The sequence below is a fragment of the Patagioenas fasciata genome, chromosome 5 (genome assembly GCF_037038585.1).
Source record: "Patagioenas fasciata isolate bPatFas1 chromosome 5, bPatFas1.hap1, whole genome shotgun sequence".
NCBI lineage: Eukaryota > Metazoa > Chordata > Aves > Columbiformes > Columbidae > Patagioenas > Patagioenas fasciata.
In genome coordinates this window covers 68815835-68835913 of record NC_092524.1, presented here as the reverse complement: position 1 = coordinate 68835913, position 20079 = coordinate 68815835, and the positions used below count along the sequence as shown (strand labels likewise).

The window sequence follows — 20079 nt, the reverse complement described above, 5'->3', positions numbered from 1 at the left end:
GGAGCTTCTCTTCTCAAGGCTGAACAATCTCAGTGAAGACAGGCACGGTGTCCCAGGACAGCCCTGGACATGTGTCTCCCTGTCACCTGTCACCCTCATAGCCAAAGGACAGGTCACAGGTGGGGCAGGGGGACCTGCCACCACTGCCCCAGTGCCAGCATGGGCCCTGCGAGGCTCCTGGCCCTGTCGGGAAGGAGGGACCCGGACCCAGAGATGCCAGCCCGGCTTTGTCCCTGTGTCCTGCGCGCTCCCGCCGTGGGTGAGGTGAGGCCAGCGCCAGGCAGCTCCAGGCTGATTAATTACCGAGCTTCCTGGCGGATTATCCCGCTAATAAACCTCTGGTCCGGAGTGGAAGTGCTTGCTGCAGGGTGCCACCGAGGCTACGTAAATCGTTATGCATGAGGGCACAAACTAAGATACAAGAAATTCCATTTATCATAAGTAAAAGCTGGGGTTTTTTTTTGCCATAAAGGTGGCCAAAGAGCGGAGCAGAAAGGCTGTGGAGTCTCCAGCCTTGGAGACACTCCAAGCCTGACCCCGGGCAGCCCAGGGCAGCAGCTGTAGGTGCTCAGAAACCGCAGCCAAAGCAGCGATCCTGCCCTTCTGTGACTCTGCCATCCCCTTCGGGGACCGAGCCCCTATTCATCCGGAGAACTAGAGCATGAAACAGCAGTCTAATTGCAGCATCTACACAGCAGGCGAGCCGACAGTAGAAATCCTCGTTTCCCCTCGCCGCCAACAAACCCTTTTCAAGGCAAGAAGAGGGATCTTCGGTTGGGATCTCGTGGGACACGGTGGCTTTACAGCTTGTGCGCTCCACACCAGAGAAGCGGGATGCAGGCAGGAACAGTCAGACTCCATGAATTGCTTTGATCAGGGAAAGAAAAGGTTTTAAAAATAAGATGTAAACATCCCCCATGCCTTCAAAGGCACGGTCTAAACCCAGTGGGGCCAGGGAAGCCTATAAGTTTTCCATATGGCCTTAAGCATCCTGCGGTTCTCCTCGTGCGCCAGGGATTTCCACATTTGAGGGGCAGCCTCAAAGGACTTGCAGGATTCACCAGATTGCCTGTAAAACCAGGTTGCCATGATTTTTGCATGGAAGTAGATACTTTATAAACCTCTCCTGAAGCCATGCGGGTAACACACCTCATTGAGCACTGGCATCTTCTGGGAAAGGGGTAATGGCTCAGCTGGCGAGGGGATTTGGGCAGCTCCATGCCTTTTATTTGTGGGCGTTTTTATTAAATGTCTTTTTTTTTTCCCCTTTAAGTGCAATGGAGGCAACAGGCAGAACCTGGCTGCTAATTACAACCTATAAAAAGGACTTTTGCTGTGCACTCACAGCACCTCACCACTACCTTAAAATAGGAAATTTATTTCAAGAGCTTTTCTTCCCTGCAAGATGACATTAACTATAATTTACATTTTAATCCAGCTCCTAGAAGGCAGTAACATCTGCGCTCGACTTAAATATCTTCTTCACCTTCCTCTACATTTTAATTCTTGGATAGATTAGTGGTTTTCAAGGCACTCAGCCTCACTTGAACCCCGGCTCCTCAGAGCCCGAGTCCTGCCGGGGATGTCACCTGGAGGACACGGAGCCTCCGCAACCGGGTGGCCGGGACATGACCACCTGGGGACAGAGGGACGTGCCATGGGGAGCGGTGCTACAAACCCAGGTGGGAAAACCCAGATGGAAAAATCCGCGGGACAGATCCTGATGGTTTGTGCTGAATCCCACAACCGCACGTCCTTCGAGCGGAGCTTTTCCAGGTGGATGTTTCCATGGTGACTTGCTTCTTGTTACTGGGAAAGGAGGCTCTGGATGGAGCTGGGAGAAGCGGAGCTGCTGTGATAACAACCCCGTGCAATGTGGTAACAACCTCGTGCGATGCCCACAGCGGCACATCCTGGACACTTGCACAAGCCCATTAGTGTGAGCTTAACAGCTGGACTTTATAATCTTGAGGGTCTCTCCCAACCAAAATGATTCTATGATTCTGTTTCCCAATGGAAATGCTGTGGTGTCCATCATCTGCAGGCGGACCAGAGACCGGTGGCCTCCTCCCTCATTTGAAGTAGGTCCAGGAATCCCTCTGGGAGCCCAAAGAAAGAGCACGGGAGGATGCAAGCGGAGCCAGAGAAGAGACACAGATGTTTGTAGCCCAAACACTGAAATGCCCTTGGAATAAGGATCCTGGAAGCATGAAATGATGTTGCTGTGAAACGTCTCAGCTGTGCGGTATCAGTGATGGCCAGAGCCCAACTACCTTCTCCACAAGACACAGCTACACTTGCTCCACTGCCCCCAGGTGGAATCTGGCCTTTTGCTTCCCTTCTTAGCCCCAAACCAGCTGAAAAGACACAGCGTAGTGACTGCAGGAACGCCACAAACCCGTTTTCAGAGCTGACCTCAATGTCCACGTTGAGACCTTGTAACTCAGCTTCCCCAATGCCAACAATTCACCGCTTGGTGCAACCTGAAGCCATGAGGTGCTCACCAAGCACAGAACAGGAAAAGGAATGATTCTTACTCCTGGCCAGTGACAAAACTGCTGTTCTATGACACCAAGTGCCCCAGGACTCCAGCTGAAGCCAGCAGAAGTTCCAAGCACTCAGCATCCTGCGGGATCAGGCTAGTGGCTCAGAAGTAAGATGGGACCTGAACAAGGTTCTTTTCCATCCTGTGGGTGCTCTGTGTGTGGCTCTGCTGACCCAATGACCAGTAATTAGCCCAGTAATGAAGTAATTCAGTGGGAACCACCACCTGGAGGAAGCAGCACTTTGCTCAGGGCCCATCATGCTCGGGGCGGGCTGGGCATCCGCAGCAAAATGGAATTCAACCAGTGTGAAAAGCGAGAAGAGCAGCTTTCCAGCAACCTCCCTGCTCCTCCCACAGCACTTCACCCCGACAAACAGCATCATGATCCTCGTCCCCATCTGGTTCCAACCTTGCAGAAAGCTCTCTGGGTAGGGACTCACCTTCAGCTTGTGCTCGTGCTCCTTGTTGACCCGGGACAGCAACTGCGCTTTCCTTCTGTTGAGGGCATCGATGAGGGCGTCACACTGGGCCACCAGGCAGGCTTCAAACTCCACGCTGTTCTCCTGTGGGTCAGAAAGGAGCATTACAGCCCAGGGCATGTCTCCAGCTGGGAAACCTGATTTTTTTTTAAATGCTACCACATGGATCATTTTTATACATGCAGCCACATCACTGTGACACACAAATCCATACCATCAGCACATGGGGTGCATATATGCCTTTGGCTCATGGTAAATGTGGCTGTGGCAGGTGAGCAACAGGTTGGGTCACATCCTTGGATCTGCCTATGGCAGAGAAGGGAAGGGCTGTGGTTACCACTGCTCCATGACACAGGCAGCTTCAGGACAGCAGTTTTCGGAAGGGCTGCAGGGGGGTGTTGATTGTGGGCCCCTTTGGGAGGGCACCCACCAAACCAAGCCAGGGCAGAGGATTGCAGAGAGCAGCTCATTCCCCGGGGAAGGGGCTGCTCCTCAGCCAGGAGACACAGTACCTGGATTTGCTGCACCATGTTGCGGAGCTGGACCAGGAACTCTTTTGCTTCCTTGGCTCTGTCTGACAACCCGTTCAGGGCCTGGGAAAGCTGGCTCTGCAGAGAGAAGAAAAGAGCAGGGTCATTGCCGTGTCTTGGGCTCATCCCTGTGCTGGAGGAGCTGGTGTGTGTGGCTGGGGCTGGGGATGGAGTGTGGCCCAGCGCTGCCTTCCCGGAGTGTGTGGCCTTCAGCCACCGCTGAGGGGTCCTGGCCCTGCTGCCCCCAGTGTAAGGAGAGAAAAAGGAGTGTTAACCAGCACAGAATCACAGAATCATTTTGGTTGGAAAAGCCCCTCAAGATCATCGAGTCCAACCATAACCCACCCCTGGCACTGCCCCATGTCCTGAGAACCTCACGTCCGTCTGTCCAACCCTCCAGGGACGGTGACTCCAGCACTGCCCTGGGCAGCCTGTTCCAATGCCCCACAGCCCTTTGGGGAAGAAATTGTTCCCCAGATCCAACCTCAACCTCCCCTGGTGCCACTTGAGGCCGTTTCCTCTGCTCCTGGCGCTTGTTCCTGGGGAGCAGAGCCCGACCCCCCTGGCTCCAAGCTCCTTTCAGGCAGTTCAGAGATCAGAAGGTCTCCCCTCAGCTCCTGTTCTCCAGCTGAACCCCCAGGTGTGATCTTGCTTTGTGGCAGACACAGAAGGGGACCCAGAAGATGGTTGATGTCCCCAAATCTCCAAAAACCTAATGTGACCGTCCCCGCTGTGGTCAGGACGCTGGCACCAGGCTGACACCTTCCCCACCATGCCGCATTGGTGTGAATGGGACAGGGAGAGGGAGGAGAGGAGATGGGAGCAGGGGGCGATGGTGCGGAAGGGATACGAGGTCACCTGCTGGGATGGTGCTGGGGCCGAAATCAAGAAAACCAAACCAAACCAAACCAAACCAAACCAAACCAAACCAAACCCCGCTATTGGGAAGACAAGACAGCAAATGGATGGCGACCATTTAACGGCCCGGAAAATGACCTTACTGCTGGTTCCCCAGGGGACGTTAATATAACCCTAGCGATTTCTGCATTTCCTTTGTGATTTATTGTGCTCGAGTCATTAGGATGTGGAGCTAATCAGAGAATGCATCTCTAATAAAAATGGGATTACTAAATCAGCTCAGCAGGGCCTTCCCATCCCCGAGCAATGGAACAGAGATGAGGTGGGAGCCTGAGCTGCTCCCTGCGGCGCTGGGAGCCCCAAAGCCACTGGTTTTGCCTCATCCACTGCACCCCTGAAAAAGCCTCTGTCACCCTGCCCCACGCTCGCCCTCCAAAACCCATGCCCGGCTCCAGCTCCCCCAAGCTCAAGAAGATGATTTAATCCCATCAAGGTGGCTTGGTTTGCTGAGAACCGAGCGCTGCAGGGCCCTGGGCTTCGGTAACGCAGAGAAAGTCAGCGGGAGTTTGTTATGTTTACAAGCTCCTCATTAAAATTGCAGCATGGTGGTTTTTCTTTCCTTTAATAAAGTCTTTGGCTTTGTTTTTTCTATCAACGCACATTTCAGAAAGGGCATTTTAATATCAACATAACTCTTGGAGGCTTTCCTAATAGGGAAGCGCTTTAAATGCGCTCTTAAAATTTAATGAGAGCTCAGTGACGGCCGTGTGCACTGTCCATGGGCGGCTGCTGCACCCCAAACACCCCCAGTCTCACAGCACAGCGGCTTCCAGCTTTGAGCCTGTCCATGCAAACATGGTCCATCCCCTTCTGAGCATCCCTCCCTCCCTGGCCCTGCAGCCCCCTCCTCAGCCCAGCCCTTGAGATGATCCGAGGCTGGAGCAGCTCTGCTATGGGGACGGGCTGAGAGAGTTGGGATGTTCAGCTGCAGAAGAGAAGCTCCGGGGAGACCTTAGTGCGGATTTCAGTGCTTAAAAGGGGCCGATAAAAAAGATGGGGACAGACTTTTTAGCAGGGCCTGTTGCAATAGGACAAGGGGTGATGGTTTAAACTAAAGGAGGGAGATTCAGGCTGGACATGAGGAAGAAATTGTTGGCCCTGAGGGTGGTGAGAGCCTGGCCCAGGTTGGGCAGAGAGGTGGTGGCTGAACCATCCCTGGAGACATCCCAGGCCAGGCTGGACGGGGCTCTGAGCAACCTGAGCTGGTGAAGATGTCCCTGCTCATGGCAGGGGTGGCACTGGATGGGCTTTGAAGGTCCCTTCAACCCAAACCATCCTGTGATTGTGTGTTCTCACTGCCACTGGCTCCTGCAGGCGAGGGGCATGAACTAATCAAGAAACTATTTTTTCCATACTCATAAGGCTGATGAAGTGCACAGGGGACACCCTGCCCCATCCCTTGTCCCCGGCACGGAGACTGGGGTGCAATGTGCAGTAAGAACCAGCACACCCTGCGCAAAGCTGGTGATGCCAGTTCCTATGTCCGGGTGGCCACAGGTTCCTCACTGGACATGGGAGCTCAAAGGTTTGATTTTTCACCGGTAAGAGCTCCATACCAACCTCCAGGAAGGGTCCCCATCACACCGAGACTCTCCCGGAGCCGAGACACATTCCTGGACATGTCCCTTTGAAACACAAACCTGCCCGAATCTTCCGCTGCATCCCTGCTGCTTACGGCAAGTCACCCCTCTGGGGACTCAGAGCTGCAAGCCATCACGGTTAGCCCATTAACCGAGGTTAATTAATGCTATACGACACCCATCGGAGCGTCTATGGGAATGTGCGCGGGGACTCGGGGCATGCCTGGATGTATTCATTAAGGACAGCGCTGCAGGCACGGCGACAACATGATTCACCACCGCACACCCCAGAAAAACACAGTCCTTCTGGTTTCTCTTATTATGTTAATAAGTCAGAGGCTGCGGAGAGAAATTAAATGACTGATTGTGTCTGTAAATTCTACAGGTACCTGCCACGACCCTTGGAGCACACCCAAGCTTTAATGGAGAGGATTTAATCAGCAGACACGGATGGCAGAGTCACAGTTTTCCCACAAATGTGTGATCTACATGGAGGGAGCAGGAGATGGAGACTCAGGATGAGTCCCCGGTCATAAGGACCTTGAGCTTTGTCTCCTGCGGGTGCTGGACCAGACAAAGCTGGAACGCTGCACTTTGCATCTACACATGAAACAAAATCTTTGGGGTTCTCAGGGCTGCAAACCCCGCTTCGGGGACCACTGTCCCCCCTGCAGAGCAGGGGACGGAGGATGGGGACAAAGTGTCCATCAGCGTGCAGCTCGCACGGGCCGGACCGGAGCAGTCTCACCCTGAGCTCGCACACGCAGGGGAATTAATGAGTGTGAAATGAAGGGAAAAAAAATCCCATTTAGTGCCGTCTTAAAGTCAAGTGAATTTGTTCTTTGCGGAAAGCTGGCCTCTTTTTCAATGCTCTTGTTTCGAGGCAGTAAGAAGAGACCTCTGTAATGCACATTAGCATTAATGGGAGCTAAGCATTTTAATCTCTGTCCCCAGAGCACTTAGGAGAGAATCCTTCCCCTCTTTGTGCTGCTAATAGCTCTGTAACCCTCCTTCCCAGGCAGGGCTGACAAAGGGGTCTCTGTCTCTGGTTCCCAGCACAGGGATGAGTGCAGAAGGCTGGTGGCTCAGTGGGGCTGAGCAGGCTCCAAGAAATGGAGAAAAAACACCATTTTAAACTCTGCGTTGTCTCTCAGATGGAGCCGGTGTGGTTCTCCTTCCATATAACCCAGCAGCCAGCGATGTGGCTCCCCTGGGTTTCCCTTGAGGCGAGGAGGTGGCTCACCTGTTATTTCAGGAGGCACAACGATCTTAAAGGTCTTTTCCAACCTAAATGATTGTAGGGTTCTAAGTGTGCGCCCTGTGAAAGCCACCTCCTCTGGGCTGCTGCAGACCACACCTGCGCCAAAGGCCATTTGCACCCAGCATTTCAGATGAATGCACCTCCTCACCAGCCCCACACGTCACCCCCAGACACAAAACTCACCCCCAAAGAGCTCTCAGCATCATATTGGAGCCCAGCACCTGCCCTGACATCTCAAACGTTGCAACCAGCTCCTGAACCTTCTCTCCTTCCAAACATCTCACAGCCAGCTCCTATGCTGGAGCTTCCATATGGAGGTAAAAGAATCATGGGATAATTTTAGTCAGAAAAGCCCCTCAAGATCATTGAGTCCAACCATAACCCACCCCTGGCACTGCCCCATGTCCTGAGAACCTCATGTCCGTCTGTCCAACCCTCCAGGGATGGTGACTCCAGCACTGCCCTGGGCAGCCTGTTCCAATGCCCCACAGCCCTTTGGGGAAGAAATTGTTCCTAATATTCAATTTCAACCTCTCCTGGTGCAACTTGAGGCATTTTCCATCCTATCACTTGCTATGTGGGAGAAGAGACCAACCACATCAAGAAAAGATGCTGTTTCCAGCTGTTCTGCCTGTAGCCTCAAAAGGGTGAGGAGATGTCACAGATGCTGGAGTTGAAGTCAGATGCTTCTTTCATTTAATTAAAGCATAGGACCTACAGCCTTCGAATCCTGAGGCGAGCTTACTGTACGTGATGCCCGACTAATTAAAATAGGATGTTTAATTAAAACTTGCATCCAGTCAGGAAGCTGATGAAGCTAAACCGCTGTTTAATTGGCTTTTGGCTCCAGTCACGAGAGCTTGACTTTTGGATTCAACGCTGCCTAAGAAGAGAAACCAGGAGCTGCGGCTTGGGCTGAACCTGCTCCTCAGGACAGGAGCCTTCAGTCTGGGGTGTGGGGAGACCAGACCGGGGTCCTGCAGGTGATGGTCCCCATGGGACACTGGGGATGGTCCCCATGGGACACCAGGCTCCTTCCTGAGTCTGCCCTAGAATCATTTTGGTTGAAAAAGACCCTCAATATCGAGTCCAACCACAACCCACCCCTGTCCCTGCCCCATGTCCTGAGAACCTCATGTCCGTCTGTCCAACCCTCCAGGGATGGTGACTCCAGCACTGCCCTGGGCAGCCTGTTCCAATGCCCCACAGCCCTTTGGGGAAGAAATTGTTCCCCACATCCAACCTCAACCTCCCCTGGTGCAACTTGAGGCCGTTTTTCCCCATGCCGAGCCCCAGGGCTGGGCTGCTGCCTGCCAGCCGGTAGGATTTTGTTAGATCCCCTTATTTTTTGATCGCATTGATAACAGAACAAGCAAAGCCGTGCTGGGTGCTGCAGCACGGAGCGGAAATCACTGCCGATCCTGGCAGTGTCCAAACTGGGGGTCCTATCAGCTCGGGCCAGGTTGTTTTTAATTATCCCCACCTGCCCTGAGTCGTTGTGTATCCAGGTGAATGTTGCACACCTGTGCTCCTGGCAATAAGGAGCTGCCGCAGGGTTTTGGGTGCTTCCTGGGAAGGCAGTGCCACCAGGAGCAGCGTTTGGGATGTCCCTGCGAAGGACAAACACTGAGAGCTCAGGTGGCACCGCTGTCCGCTGCCTGTCCCACACGAACACGGATGTCACCAAGATCCCTGTGCTGGCCTAACCCACCCCTTCGGTACACGGCTAAACCTGGGTCTGAGCCATTTCTGTGCCCAAGCCCCATATTTGTGGGATTATCTGCTTCCTTGGGATCCCCGTCCTACCACATCATCTCCCCCGTGCTCCCTGCGAGATGGTGATTGCCATACCGAGCCAGGAGCTGAACCCCCCAGCACCGACGTGCTGTCACCGGGGCGCACAGATGGCCCGGCCGCTGGCTTTGTTCGCTCACACACTGGGGCAGTGTATTTCCTCAGCAGGCAGAACTGATTCAAAGACTCCAGCCTGGAAATAAAACAAGGATATATTCTTTTCAAGCGCGTGACCTTGCTAAAACCCTTTCATTGCCTCCGGTGTGGCTCCGGGATTCCCCAGCTGCTCTGCCTCCTCCCAGCCTTGCTGCGGGAAATGCTGGGTCCACGCCGAGTTTCTTGCACGTTTTATTAAGCCTGGTCTCAATTATAATCCGCAGCAGCAGGGGCTGTGTCCATCAGTCTGTCCATATTAGTGTGGTGACTTTCTTAAGCTCAGCTCGCTGCCCGGAGCCCCTCGCTGTGGTGGGGACAGGGGTCTGTGCCCCGACCAGCCCCAGGTGTCAGGAGCCCTCTCTGAAAGGACATTTCTAATTTTTGCTGATGAAAGGAGACTTCTGATGCTTGCAAAAGGACCTACTGCAATTTGGTGACCAAGCCCCGCATTAGCCAGCACTGGGGACACTGCTGGAAGCAAGAGACTAGGGGTAAAAACCTCAATTATTTTCTTTGCATGCATTTTAATGCGTGCAATTGTTATGCTAAAATTGCAGAAGAATTATTCTGCACTCCAGACCCCTGCGAGGAGCAGCACCAGGACAGCCCGGCTGGGACACGGGGCTGTGTGTGCCTGGGGGGACAGGTCACACGCCGCTTCTTTCACTCCAAAACAGCATTTTGCTCCTCCTGTGAACCTGTGTGCTCACTCGAACCTCCTGTGTCCCCGTTTGCAGGTCTCCTGTGGCCAGGACAGCTGGTGCTCTGCAGCCTGCAGTGATTTCTCAGCGGGCTTTGGGAGAAGCCTGTACAAGGAGGACGACCTGAACCCGCAGCTTCCAGTGTCCTTGCACTGTAATCCCACTTTTTCAAGAGGCAAACGATCAGGCACGCAAAACTCTCCAGCAGAAGATACGGGTGCCAAGTGGCCTGTGAGATCATAGAATAATTGAATGGTTTGCATTGGAAGGGACCTTCCCAGCTCCCCCAGTGCCTCCCCTGCCATGAGCAGGGACATCTTCACCAGCTCAGGTTGCTCAGAGCCCCGTCCAGCCTGGCCTGGGATGTCTCCAGGGATGGTTCAGCCACCACCTCTCTGCCCAACCTGGGCCAGGCTCTCACCATCCTCAGGGCCAACAATTTCTTCCTCATGTCCAGCCAGAATCTCCCTCCTTTGGTTTAAAACCATCACCTCTTGTCCTATCACAACAGGCCCTGCTCAAAAGTCTGTCCTCATCTTTCTTATGGGCCCCTTTTAAGTACAGAAAGGCCACACTAAGGTCTCCCCAGAGCTTCTCTTCTCCAGCTGAACACCCCAACTCTCTCAGCCTGTCCTCCCAGCAGAGCTGTTCCAGCCTCAGATCATTCCTGTGGCTCCTCTGGGCCCTCTCCAGCAGGTCCAACAGATTGTTACCCAACACATCACCGGTTTCCTTCCAAAAACCTGGGGACAGCAGATAAAATTCTTAGATACCCACAGAGCTTCAGTGACCTATATCTCAAGCACTGCTGAGGATCGGCCTTGGTTTAGCTTAGCCCCCAGAACAGCATAGATTTCAGATGATTCCTTGCAGCCAAAACCCAGCTTTGTACATGGACGTTTGGTGTGGGTCGGTTCACGTTTGGCAATTTGGACTAAACAAGAGGTATGTGATGTCCTGGGCTGCTCTTTGCTGCGAGGATGTGTTGAAGATGCTCTGTCCTGGCTTCGATATAGGATACAGCCCTTGCTTTGATTTTTAGGGAGAAGAAATATGAGCCCCAAGATATTAGTAACAGCTCTTTGATATTGTCCAATTAACTCCCGTCTTGCTTCATTAACACTCAACAACAAATCATCTTAGCTTTTCTTTGGCAAAACTAGCGCACGTCTCTTTGAAATCGCACAGAGAACTGCCAGCTCTGTTACAGGGATGCTGAGAAAAGCACGAGCTAAGCCAGGGTCTGCTGCCCACCCCCGGGTACATGGGGGGGCAAACAACGTAAGGGTGAGAGGCTGTTTAAAAAAGGCCAAGTATTGTTCAGTATGGCGAAGAGGAGATTGAGGGGAGATCCCATTGTGGTCTGCAGCTCCCTCACAGGGAAGGTTGGAAGAGACCCTCAAGATCATTGAGTCCAACCATAACCCACCCCTTGCACTGCCCCATGTCCTGAGAACCTCTGTCCGTCTGTCCAACCCTCCAGGGCTGGTGACTCCAGCACTGCCCTGGGCAGCCTGTTCCAATGCCCCACAGCCCTTTGGGGAAGAAATTGTTCCCAGGTCCAACCTCAACCTCCCCTGGTGCAACTTGAGGCCGTTTCCTCTGTTCCTAGTGATAGCACCCAAGGGAATGGCAGAACATGTGCCAGGGAGGGTCAGTTGGACATGAGGAAAAGGTTCTTCACCCAGAGGTGCTGGACACTGAACAGGCTCCCAGGGAGGTGTCACGGCCCCAACCTGACAGTGTTCAAGAAGAGAGTGGACAACGTCCTCAGACACACGGGGTGACCTGTGGGGTGTCCTGTGCAGGGACAGCAGTTGGACTCCATGATCCTTGTGGGTCCTTCCAACTCAGGACATTCTGTGATCCAGCAGCGCTGTGCAGATTCTCCCACAGCCTGGGCACAGCTCCCAGGTACCCAGGGCACAACACAGGGCTGGGCTCCTTCGCAGCCCCACAGGCGTGTGCTAAAGGAATGCACTTTGGGCCCAAGAGATGCACAGATGTGATGGATGCAGACACCGAAGTGACACATGCCAGCAACAGAAGTACCGACAGCTCCGTATGGGTTGTGATGAGGCTGACGGGAGGAAGCAAAGAGATGTTTTGGCTCCAAAAGGCACTTATGGACACGTCCTTGAGCAGACGGGCTGGTTCTTTGCTAGAGGTGCCATGTACAGGTAGAATAAGCACCCAGTTACACCTGCCTTCCTCTCTGGAGAAGCTGGGAACACACCATCTTGCACATGCTCTTCCTATATTTGCAGAAAAAGAAAGTTTAAGCAGCATTTGCTGCTCCCCAGCCCTCAGAGGGCTCAGCACTGGAGCAAACCCCTGCACGGAATCATAGAATCATCTTGGTTGGAAAAGACCCTCAAGATCATTGAGTCCAACCATTAACCCAACACTGGCACTTGACCACATCCCTAAGAACCTCATCTGCAGAGGGGCTTTGCCGCCGGGCACGGCTTCTGCCAGGCTGCCCCGCTTCCCAATGCAGCTGCTGCCAGCGCAGGGGCAGAGACATGAAACGAGCAGAGCTGAATCCAATTAGAGAGATCGGAAATGAGAGAGGAGATGGGAATGTGTCCAGGTTGCTGAGAGCTCCTTGTGCCAAGAGAGAAGAATCACAGATGAGGAGGACAGTGTGCTCAGGGATCCTTGGGCCAAGTGGTGCCAGAAATCCATAGGTGAGAGCTGAGCGTGACACCAAGAAGCACGGCTCAGCATCACACCATAGCCCTCTTAGCATCACACTGCAGCCTTGTTAGCATCACACCACAGCCCTGTTAGCATCACACCATAGCCTCATTAGCACGCCTGGTGCTCGAGCTAATTGTCCTGGTTGCAGCTCTGTGCTGCATGGGCTGTATCTGGAGGAAGATCTCAAATCATAGAATCACAAAATGGTTTGGGTTGGAAGGGACCTTTCCTGCTCCCCCAGTGCCCCCCCTGCCATGAGCAGGGACATCTTCACCAGCTCAGGTTGCTCAGAGCCCCGTCCAGCCTGGCCTGGGATGTCTCCAGGGATGGTTCAGCCACCACCTCTCTGCCCAACCTGGGCCAGGCTCTCACCACCCTCAGGACAACAATTTCTTCCTCATGTCCAGCCTGAATCTCCCTCCTTTAGTTTAAAACCATCACCCCTTGTCCTATCACGAGTGGCCCTGCTCAGAAGTCTGTCCCCATCTTTCTTATCCCCTTTTCTGTCTCCAAATGGCACCACAGAGCTGCACTGTGGTCTCCTGCTCGAGATGAGCAGATTGGGGTCAAGCCCAGCTGGCAAAGGTCCTCCTTGGATGGAAATCAGGTAGGACAGAGTGTAAGAATAGAGATGTCACCTCCTAATGTCACTGGGGCTGCCTGCAGAAAGCAGGCACATTCTGGTCTGATCAACAGATGTCCCTCCCCTCGGGATGACACAGGGCAGGACACATTGCAGATGGACTACAGGAAAAAATACCCAGCAAACGAGTCTGTGCTGAAGGGAAACTGTGGAAATTTGGCTTCCTGGCGCCCTGGAGAGTGAGACGCATGTTACTCTGAGCTGCTTTTCTCTGCCACCCCTACCAGCGTCGACCCAGCCCTGGAGGAGCATCCAGGAGGGAAACAGAGAGGTGAATTATTGACACGGTGTTACCCACTGGTCTGCTGCATGGCTGTTGAGGAAGGCAGCGCACAGCAAATATGAAGAGTAATAACGTTTGGCAGTTCAGGGTAATTGAGGCAACTGCTGTCGTTACCGTCAGCCTCGGAAAGCACACAGGTCAGCTTCTGGAAGAGCGATCTGCAGGTCAGAAGGAACCGGCTCATCGAGCAAGATCGTCCACATCTCAGGCAGCCTCTTGAAATAGCATTATTATTGTTTTAAAAAGCAATAAATTCATTGCACGGCCTTAATTAGAGAGAAAGGCAGTTAATAAAATCAGACGCTGCATTTCCTGAGAAGGCTGCTTAGCCGCTAATCTCCAGGGCAGCTCTTCCCTCCTGAGATTGCTGCTCCTTGTGGCATTTTCCCTTCGCTCTGACTAAGCCTCTGAGCCCTGGATCCCCCTTCCCGAGGTGCAGCACACAAGAAACCCCAAATAACCAGCTCCAGGGACCATCCCAGGGCATACGGAGAGGGAGCTGCCTCTGCAAGGGGCCTGGAATTAAAATAAGGGGCAGTGGAGGAGATTGGATGAGATAAAAACCCAAATGGCTCAATGAGAATGCACTGGTAAAAGTGTGGACTCTTTTCAGGAGCTTTTGGGCTTGCTGGTGAAGGAGAACCTGGAGAAATGGGCTCAAACGCAGCATTTTTGTGGGTGATAAAGGAGCGTGCTGGTGTTGCATCCATCCAGCTCTCCACTCCCTGCTTTCTTGTTGGCCCTTTTTAAGTACGGAAAGGCCGCAATAAGTTCTCCCTGGAGCTTTCCTTCTCCAGGTTGAACACCAGGGCTGCACCCACACTGAGACAACCCTCTCAGGTTTTAGTCCACGTTTTCTTGGCAAGATCCCCTCACTATTTTTCTTGCAGAATTCCTTAAACCCACCTGTGCATTGTGAAAATACCCAGCAAACAGCCCATTTCCCACAGGTCGGACTCAGGTTTGCTGGCAGAGCGGTCAGGATAGACATTTGGCATCTCTCACAATGAAGGAAAAGCAACACAGCAGCAATCTGCTGTCTTCTACCCAGCAAACAACCCCAGGTCAATGCTCCATTGACCTCCATTCTCCTTCGGGCTCAAGGATTGCCACAGGGTTCGAGTCCATCCAGAAGAAAATGAGCTCCCCAGGGATGGCTACAAAATGCTCACGCAGAACAAACAAGCAGCAGGGGAAGAACTGCTAGGAAAGGTCAAGGAGCTTTAAACCACTTCCACGCAGGTCAGGGATAGGGAAAGGTTTGCGTCTGGCTAGGTTGGGCATCTTTTTATTAATAAAATCCAAAGGGTGTTCGTGCAAATGGTGATGAAGTCCCACCAGGCAAACCCTCGTCTCCTTAGACCCCGTTTTCCTCCACAGTGCATTGATAAACATGTAAGCAAAGACTCAGGTTATGTTCACATGGGCCAGAATTTGTGTCCTGTACAGAATAAAGGTCCTAAGGGTGTACAAGTGGATCAGCACATCTATTTTTTGGGTAGGGTTAGCACAAGAGTACACAGGTGCCAGGTCACTGCTGTGTGTGAGCACCAAACATCTCCCATGTAGTCATCCAGGCAACCCCTGGCCCAACACTGCATGAGGTCCTGGCACTGCCCAACACCCAGGAAAGTGCAAAATGCAGATCTTAACGCTTTCTGCCTCAAAATGATGCTCCCTTTGCCTTTGATCCAATTACTGCCTTCCCACTCAGCCTGCCTCTGCGGTTACTCACACTTCAGCTCTTCCATCCCATTATTGCATTAAGTCTTTAAATCTGATTACTTTGTTTAGAGTTAAATTTAAACATGATTAAGAGCATAAACAATGATTTTTACCAGTCCTAGCCCAAATACAGCAGAAAGCAGGTTGAGAGCCCCATGGGGCAACTCCTCTTTCTGCAGCGAGGGTTCTGACCATCCTTCCGTCTTGTCCTGTAGCCTTTAATAACCATCTGCGTGCTGTAGCCTGGCGCAGTCCTAAATGGGCTTGACAGCTAGCCAGCTTCTTGACTTTGCTTTGACATCTAATTGCCTCGAGATGCAAATCCTGCTGCGCTCTCCAGCTCTGAGCAACCGAGGCACGAAGGGAAAGGAACACAGCCCATCGCTGCCATCGCTCAGCATTGTCACTGGGGCTGGTGGGGGAATGACAGCAACGCACCAGCACCACCATTTGATGACCACCAATGCCTTCCTATTGAACGGGGTCCTGCTGCCCAGGGACGTGGTGGAGTCACCATCCCTAGAGGGGTTTAAAAGATGCAGAGATGTTCTCAGGGACACGGGTTAGTGACAGCGTTGGGTTCGTGGTTGGCCTTTTCTAACCAAAATGATTCTATGATACGGCAGCCAGGAGGCCTGGAGTCCAAGCCTTGCTCTACCATAGATGACCACTGCGATGCTGGGCAAGTCCACTTCTCCCATCTCCTCCCAGTGTAGAGCAGAAAGCTCTGGGGTATCTGGTCAACGGAGGTCTCCTGTGCTTCATACAAAGGTACAAGCACACCTTTCAAACGCCAAGAGCACGTGGGCTGGCAGCAAGCGGGCCACGCAGCCTTTGCACCCTCGCGGCTCTGCGTGCCGTCGCTCCCGTGCCGTATCTCACCGATACCCAAACCCAGACGGCTTCCAGAAATCCCGGCCCGGTGCCCTACCAGCAGCTCCTCATTTCACGGTCCTTTGCCTCTTTGGCTGCTGACCAACATGGGGATTTCACGGGACATCAGCAAGCGCTTTGTGGCCTTAGCCAGAGGGAGGTTTTCAAAGGCGCAGATGGGAGATGGCACCTCACCCCCCTGGGCTATGGACACACAGGCCTTCCCCTCAGCGGGAGGACGCATGGGCATCCCCCAGCATCTCCACAAAGCGGGGCAGCATCGTGGCCTTGCGGACAACCCATCTGCTGGCATTTCCCTATGAATCCTTGATGCTGGAGCCTCCAAGGACGGGCTGGGGTACCCAAAAGCTTGTCTGCCTTTCCCAACTTAATTAGCGAAACAAAATTATCTTCTCTCCCACTCACATCTTACCTTGGGCACAAGACAACTACAAGACTGTTGCTTTTCTGCGTATGTTCCTTCTGGCTATTTGCTCTGAACCATCTGCCCCTGCAGAGTGCAGCTTGGCATGTGCTGAAGTGAAACAGCATCAGCACCGAAGGGGTGGGAATAGACGACCTTTCAAAGGTCCCTTCCAGCCCAAACCACTCCATGAGTCTATGACTACAGCCAACACCTGGTCTTTGCCATCATTATCTCAAAGCTCAATGCTCTCAGCCTTAGGCCACCTTGCCCAACCTGATACTCCCTGATGGGGCACTGGCTAATACCTGTTGAAGGAGATGGCATTTGGGGTCAAGAGCACTTACTCTGGCCATTGTCCACATGCCAAAACTCTCAATCACAAAGCCTGCTCTGCCAAAAGGGTAAATTTCACCACATTTCCCCTGCTGCAATTTAAGCACCAAGCTTAGTGCTGCATTCATGGAAATATAAAGCCTGCAACTATAGGCTTGAAGACCATCACAATTCCCCTCTCCAACCTCTTTCTCCACACATGCCCAGCTCATTTGTTCTTTCCCCTGTGGACTGTTCTCCCCACATTTGAAACTGCTTTGATACTTGGATGCCTCACACCATCACCATCCTCCAGCTTTTGGAGTGTGTCTCGTGTTCTCCTCTGACCAAATAAATCACTGGGCATTATCAGCTCTCCAGGCAAAACCACCGTGATTTACCTATCTCAGAGTACACAGACAATCCCTCCCTCCCTGCTTCTCTGACATGTTTTTAAGAGAACGTGGGTGGCTTCTTTGTTCCTGTTTTTGTTCTAAATGTTGCTCTTGGCTACTGCTTTAAAGCTTGTGTTTAATGGTGAGTGCCCGATGAGCATAAAAGCGAAACGCTGAGTCTCCAGAGATGTTCTGCTTAACAAAGATGCCCAGAGCCAGCAGTGAAACAGGTTTGGGGACCGGAGCATTCTCCGCAGCTCTCCCTCACGTCTCTAGGAACCAGCAGCGAGCTCTGGCTCCACCACAAACCCCCATGCGATGGCTGAATTACCGGCAAACCACATGAAACAGCTCCATCCTATCATTTAAGCATGTTATCATAGAATCACGGAATAGTTTGGGTTGGAAGGGACCTTCAAAGCCCATTCAGTGCCACCCCTGCCATGAGCAGGGACATCTTCACCAGCTCAGGTTGCTCAGAGCCCCGTCCAGCCTGGCCTGGGATGTCTCCAGGGATGGTTCAGCCACCACCTCTCTGGCCAACCTGGGCCAGGCTCTCACCACCCTCAGGGACAACAATTTCTTCCTCATGTCCAGCCTGAATCTCCCTCCTTTAGTTTAAAACCATCACTCCTTGTCCTATCCCAACAGGTCCTGCTGAAAAGTCTGTCCCCATCTCTCTTATCAGCCCCTTGTAAGTACTGAAAATTATTGAAGTGGGCTGGAGTGGATGTGGCCTGAACACACTCAGCTCCAAGGTGTGACCACTCAGGGGCTCTTTCACTGCCACACCTGAGCCCCGGTGCAGGGACAGCTCTATGGGGACACGAAGGGGACACAGCCAAACCGCCCATCTGCCTGACTCCCTGTCTGCGCCAGCCAGCCTGCTCTGCAGAGACAGAAGATCCCCGCTTTGCTAGAAATCACTGGAAAACAAGACTTCACTAGCAACAGAACATCAGCAAATTATTACTATTTTTATGCTTTCTGCTTTTACTAAGATTGCTGGTATCACACAGCCACAGCAGGGGGAGGAGGAAGAGTGAGGAAGCAAAACCAAGACGTACACAGACTGATTGGCTTTTCTTCTTTGTCCCTTCCCTCTCCAACAGGACGGGAGCTGCTCCCTGCAGATCAGCCCCTTCGGATGTTTGTTTTCAGCCAGGGGTCTCTTGCAGTCTCCAGCCAGCACGAGCGAAACACAAGGAGCTCTGGGCAGCACCAAAGTGTTTCTCCTGCCTGGGAACTCACAGGGACTGCAGGTTTGCCACCACTTCTCGCGTCTCTTCAATGAAGCAGAGGGCAGAGCTTACTAGAGAAAGCGTCTCGTTCAGTTATTGCTGTTGCTTCTGGGTAGAAGGCTGGACTTGAGCTCTCTGAGGTCCCTTCCCATCTGAAGTTTCCTATCACCGAAGCTTTATTATTATACTATAAAAAGAGCTTTTGCCTGCTGTGAACATCCCTTCCTGAGCAGAGACGGCCCCATCTAGTTGCCCACCGGGGCTTCATCACAGGGGTAGAGCAATGCCACTGCCAAACCCCTTGGGCTTCACACAGTTCTACCTCTACGTCCATGATTTGTTCAAGACCCATGCATCGATCTCCTGCTCATTTAGACCAAGTGTTGCCACTGCTGTGCATCAGGGACGGCTCTTCCTGCTCTCCAAGGAGAAAAACCAAGGGCAGATGCAACCGAGATCAAAGGGCAGGTCCAAGGACCAGGATTTCATATTTCTTTTGAAGCACCACTTTATAAATCCTTCCCATCACCATGGATACGGGAGCACTGGGAATGCAACGCTCACCATGGCAGCAGCAGAGATGCTTGGGGAGCTGCTGCCAGGAAAGCACTTAGAGCCGAGCAAGGAAGCTCAGATCTCACCTCAAGTGCAGGAAAAACACCGTAAACTCAGCAGTGTACCCAGCCTTTCTCATGTTAACTCCTTCCTCCAGGCACTGGAGTCTGAGCTTCTACATCTGCATCCAAGCTTCATGAGTTTGAATGGGTTGGATTTGAGATTACTCCCCAAATGTGATAACAACTGGACTGCATTTGGTGCTGCAGATGTCCAAAGAGTTGGCTTGCATCAGGAAGACTTCAAAACAAGGAGGGAATAGGACTCAAAGGGAAGGGCAGAGATGGGAATCAGAATGGTTTGGGTTGAAGGGACGTTCCCAGCTCCCTCAGTGCCCCCCCTGCCATGAGCAGGGACATCTTCACCAGCTCAGGTTGCTCAGAGCCCCGTCCAGCCTGGCCTGGGATGTCTCCAGGGATGGTTCAGCCACCACCTCTCCGGCCAACCTGGGCCAGGCTCTCACCACCCTCAGGTGCAAAAAAAGCATCTAATTCCCAGACTAAGAGTAACTAAGAAACCTGTGCATGTGCCAGATGCTCCATCCCCACATGGGGGGCATTTCGCAGGCCATCAAATCAACCCCTTGGGACACGCCATGGTTTTTTAGCTCTGAGGGCACCGAGCAGCGAGCAGCCCTGGCACCAAGACACACACATCACTCTGATGTCCCCAGGCTGGGCAGAGGATGCTACAACAAAACCAACGAGCAGCTCTGTGGGTAGCACTGAAAGGACACCGAGAGGTCTCCTCGCTTGTCACCCTGCAGGCCCATCACCCCTTTTGGAATCCTGACAGCGTGGCACAGCACAGGGGAGGAAGGAACGCGCCATGGGTGGAAGTGGTTTAACACCAGGTCCTCCGGGAAGGAGCCCCCAAACCAGCGAGGCACCCACAGCGG

The 20079-nt window shown here is 52.8% G+C and overlaps 1 protein-coding gene across 8 annotated transcripts in view; it reads right to left on the bottom strand.

Annotated features, from left to right (window-relative positions):
- The window catches only part of TRIM9 (tripartite motif containing 9), a 63997-nt gene that overhangs the window by 23460 nt on the left and 20458 nt on the right, over positions 1-20079 (bottom strand). For all 8 annotated transcript variants that reach the window (XR_011739484.1, XM_065838576.2, XM_065838578.2 and 5 more), the window contains exons 2-3: positions 3537-3632; positions 2986-3108 (exon numbers count right to left, since the gene is read on the bottom strand). Coding sequence is in view for 7 of the 8 variants with exons in the window: in XM_065838576.2 (XP_065694648.1) it covers positions 2986-3108; positions 3537-3632 (219 nt within the window). In the remaining variant the exon portion in view is untranslated. The remainder of the gene's footprint in view (positions 1-2985; positions 3109-3536; positions 3633-20079) is intronic.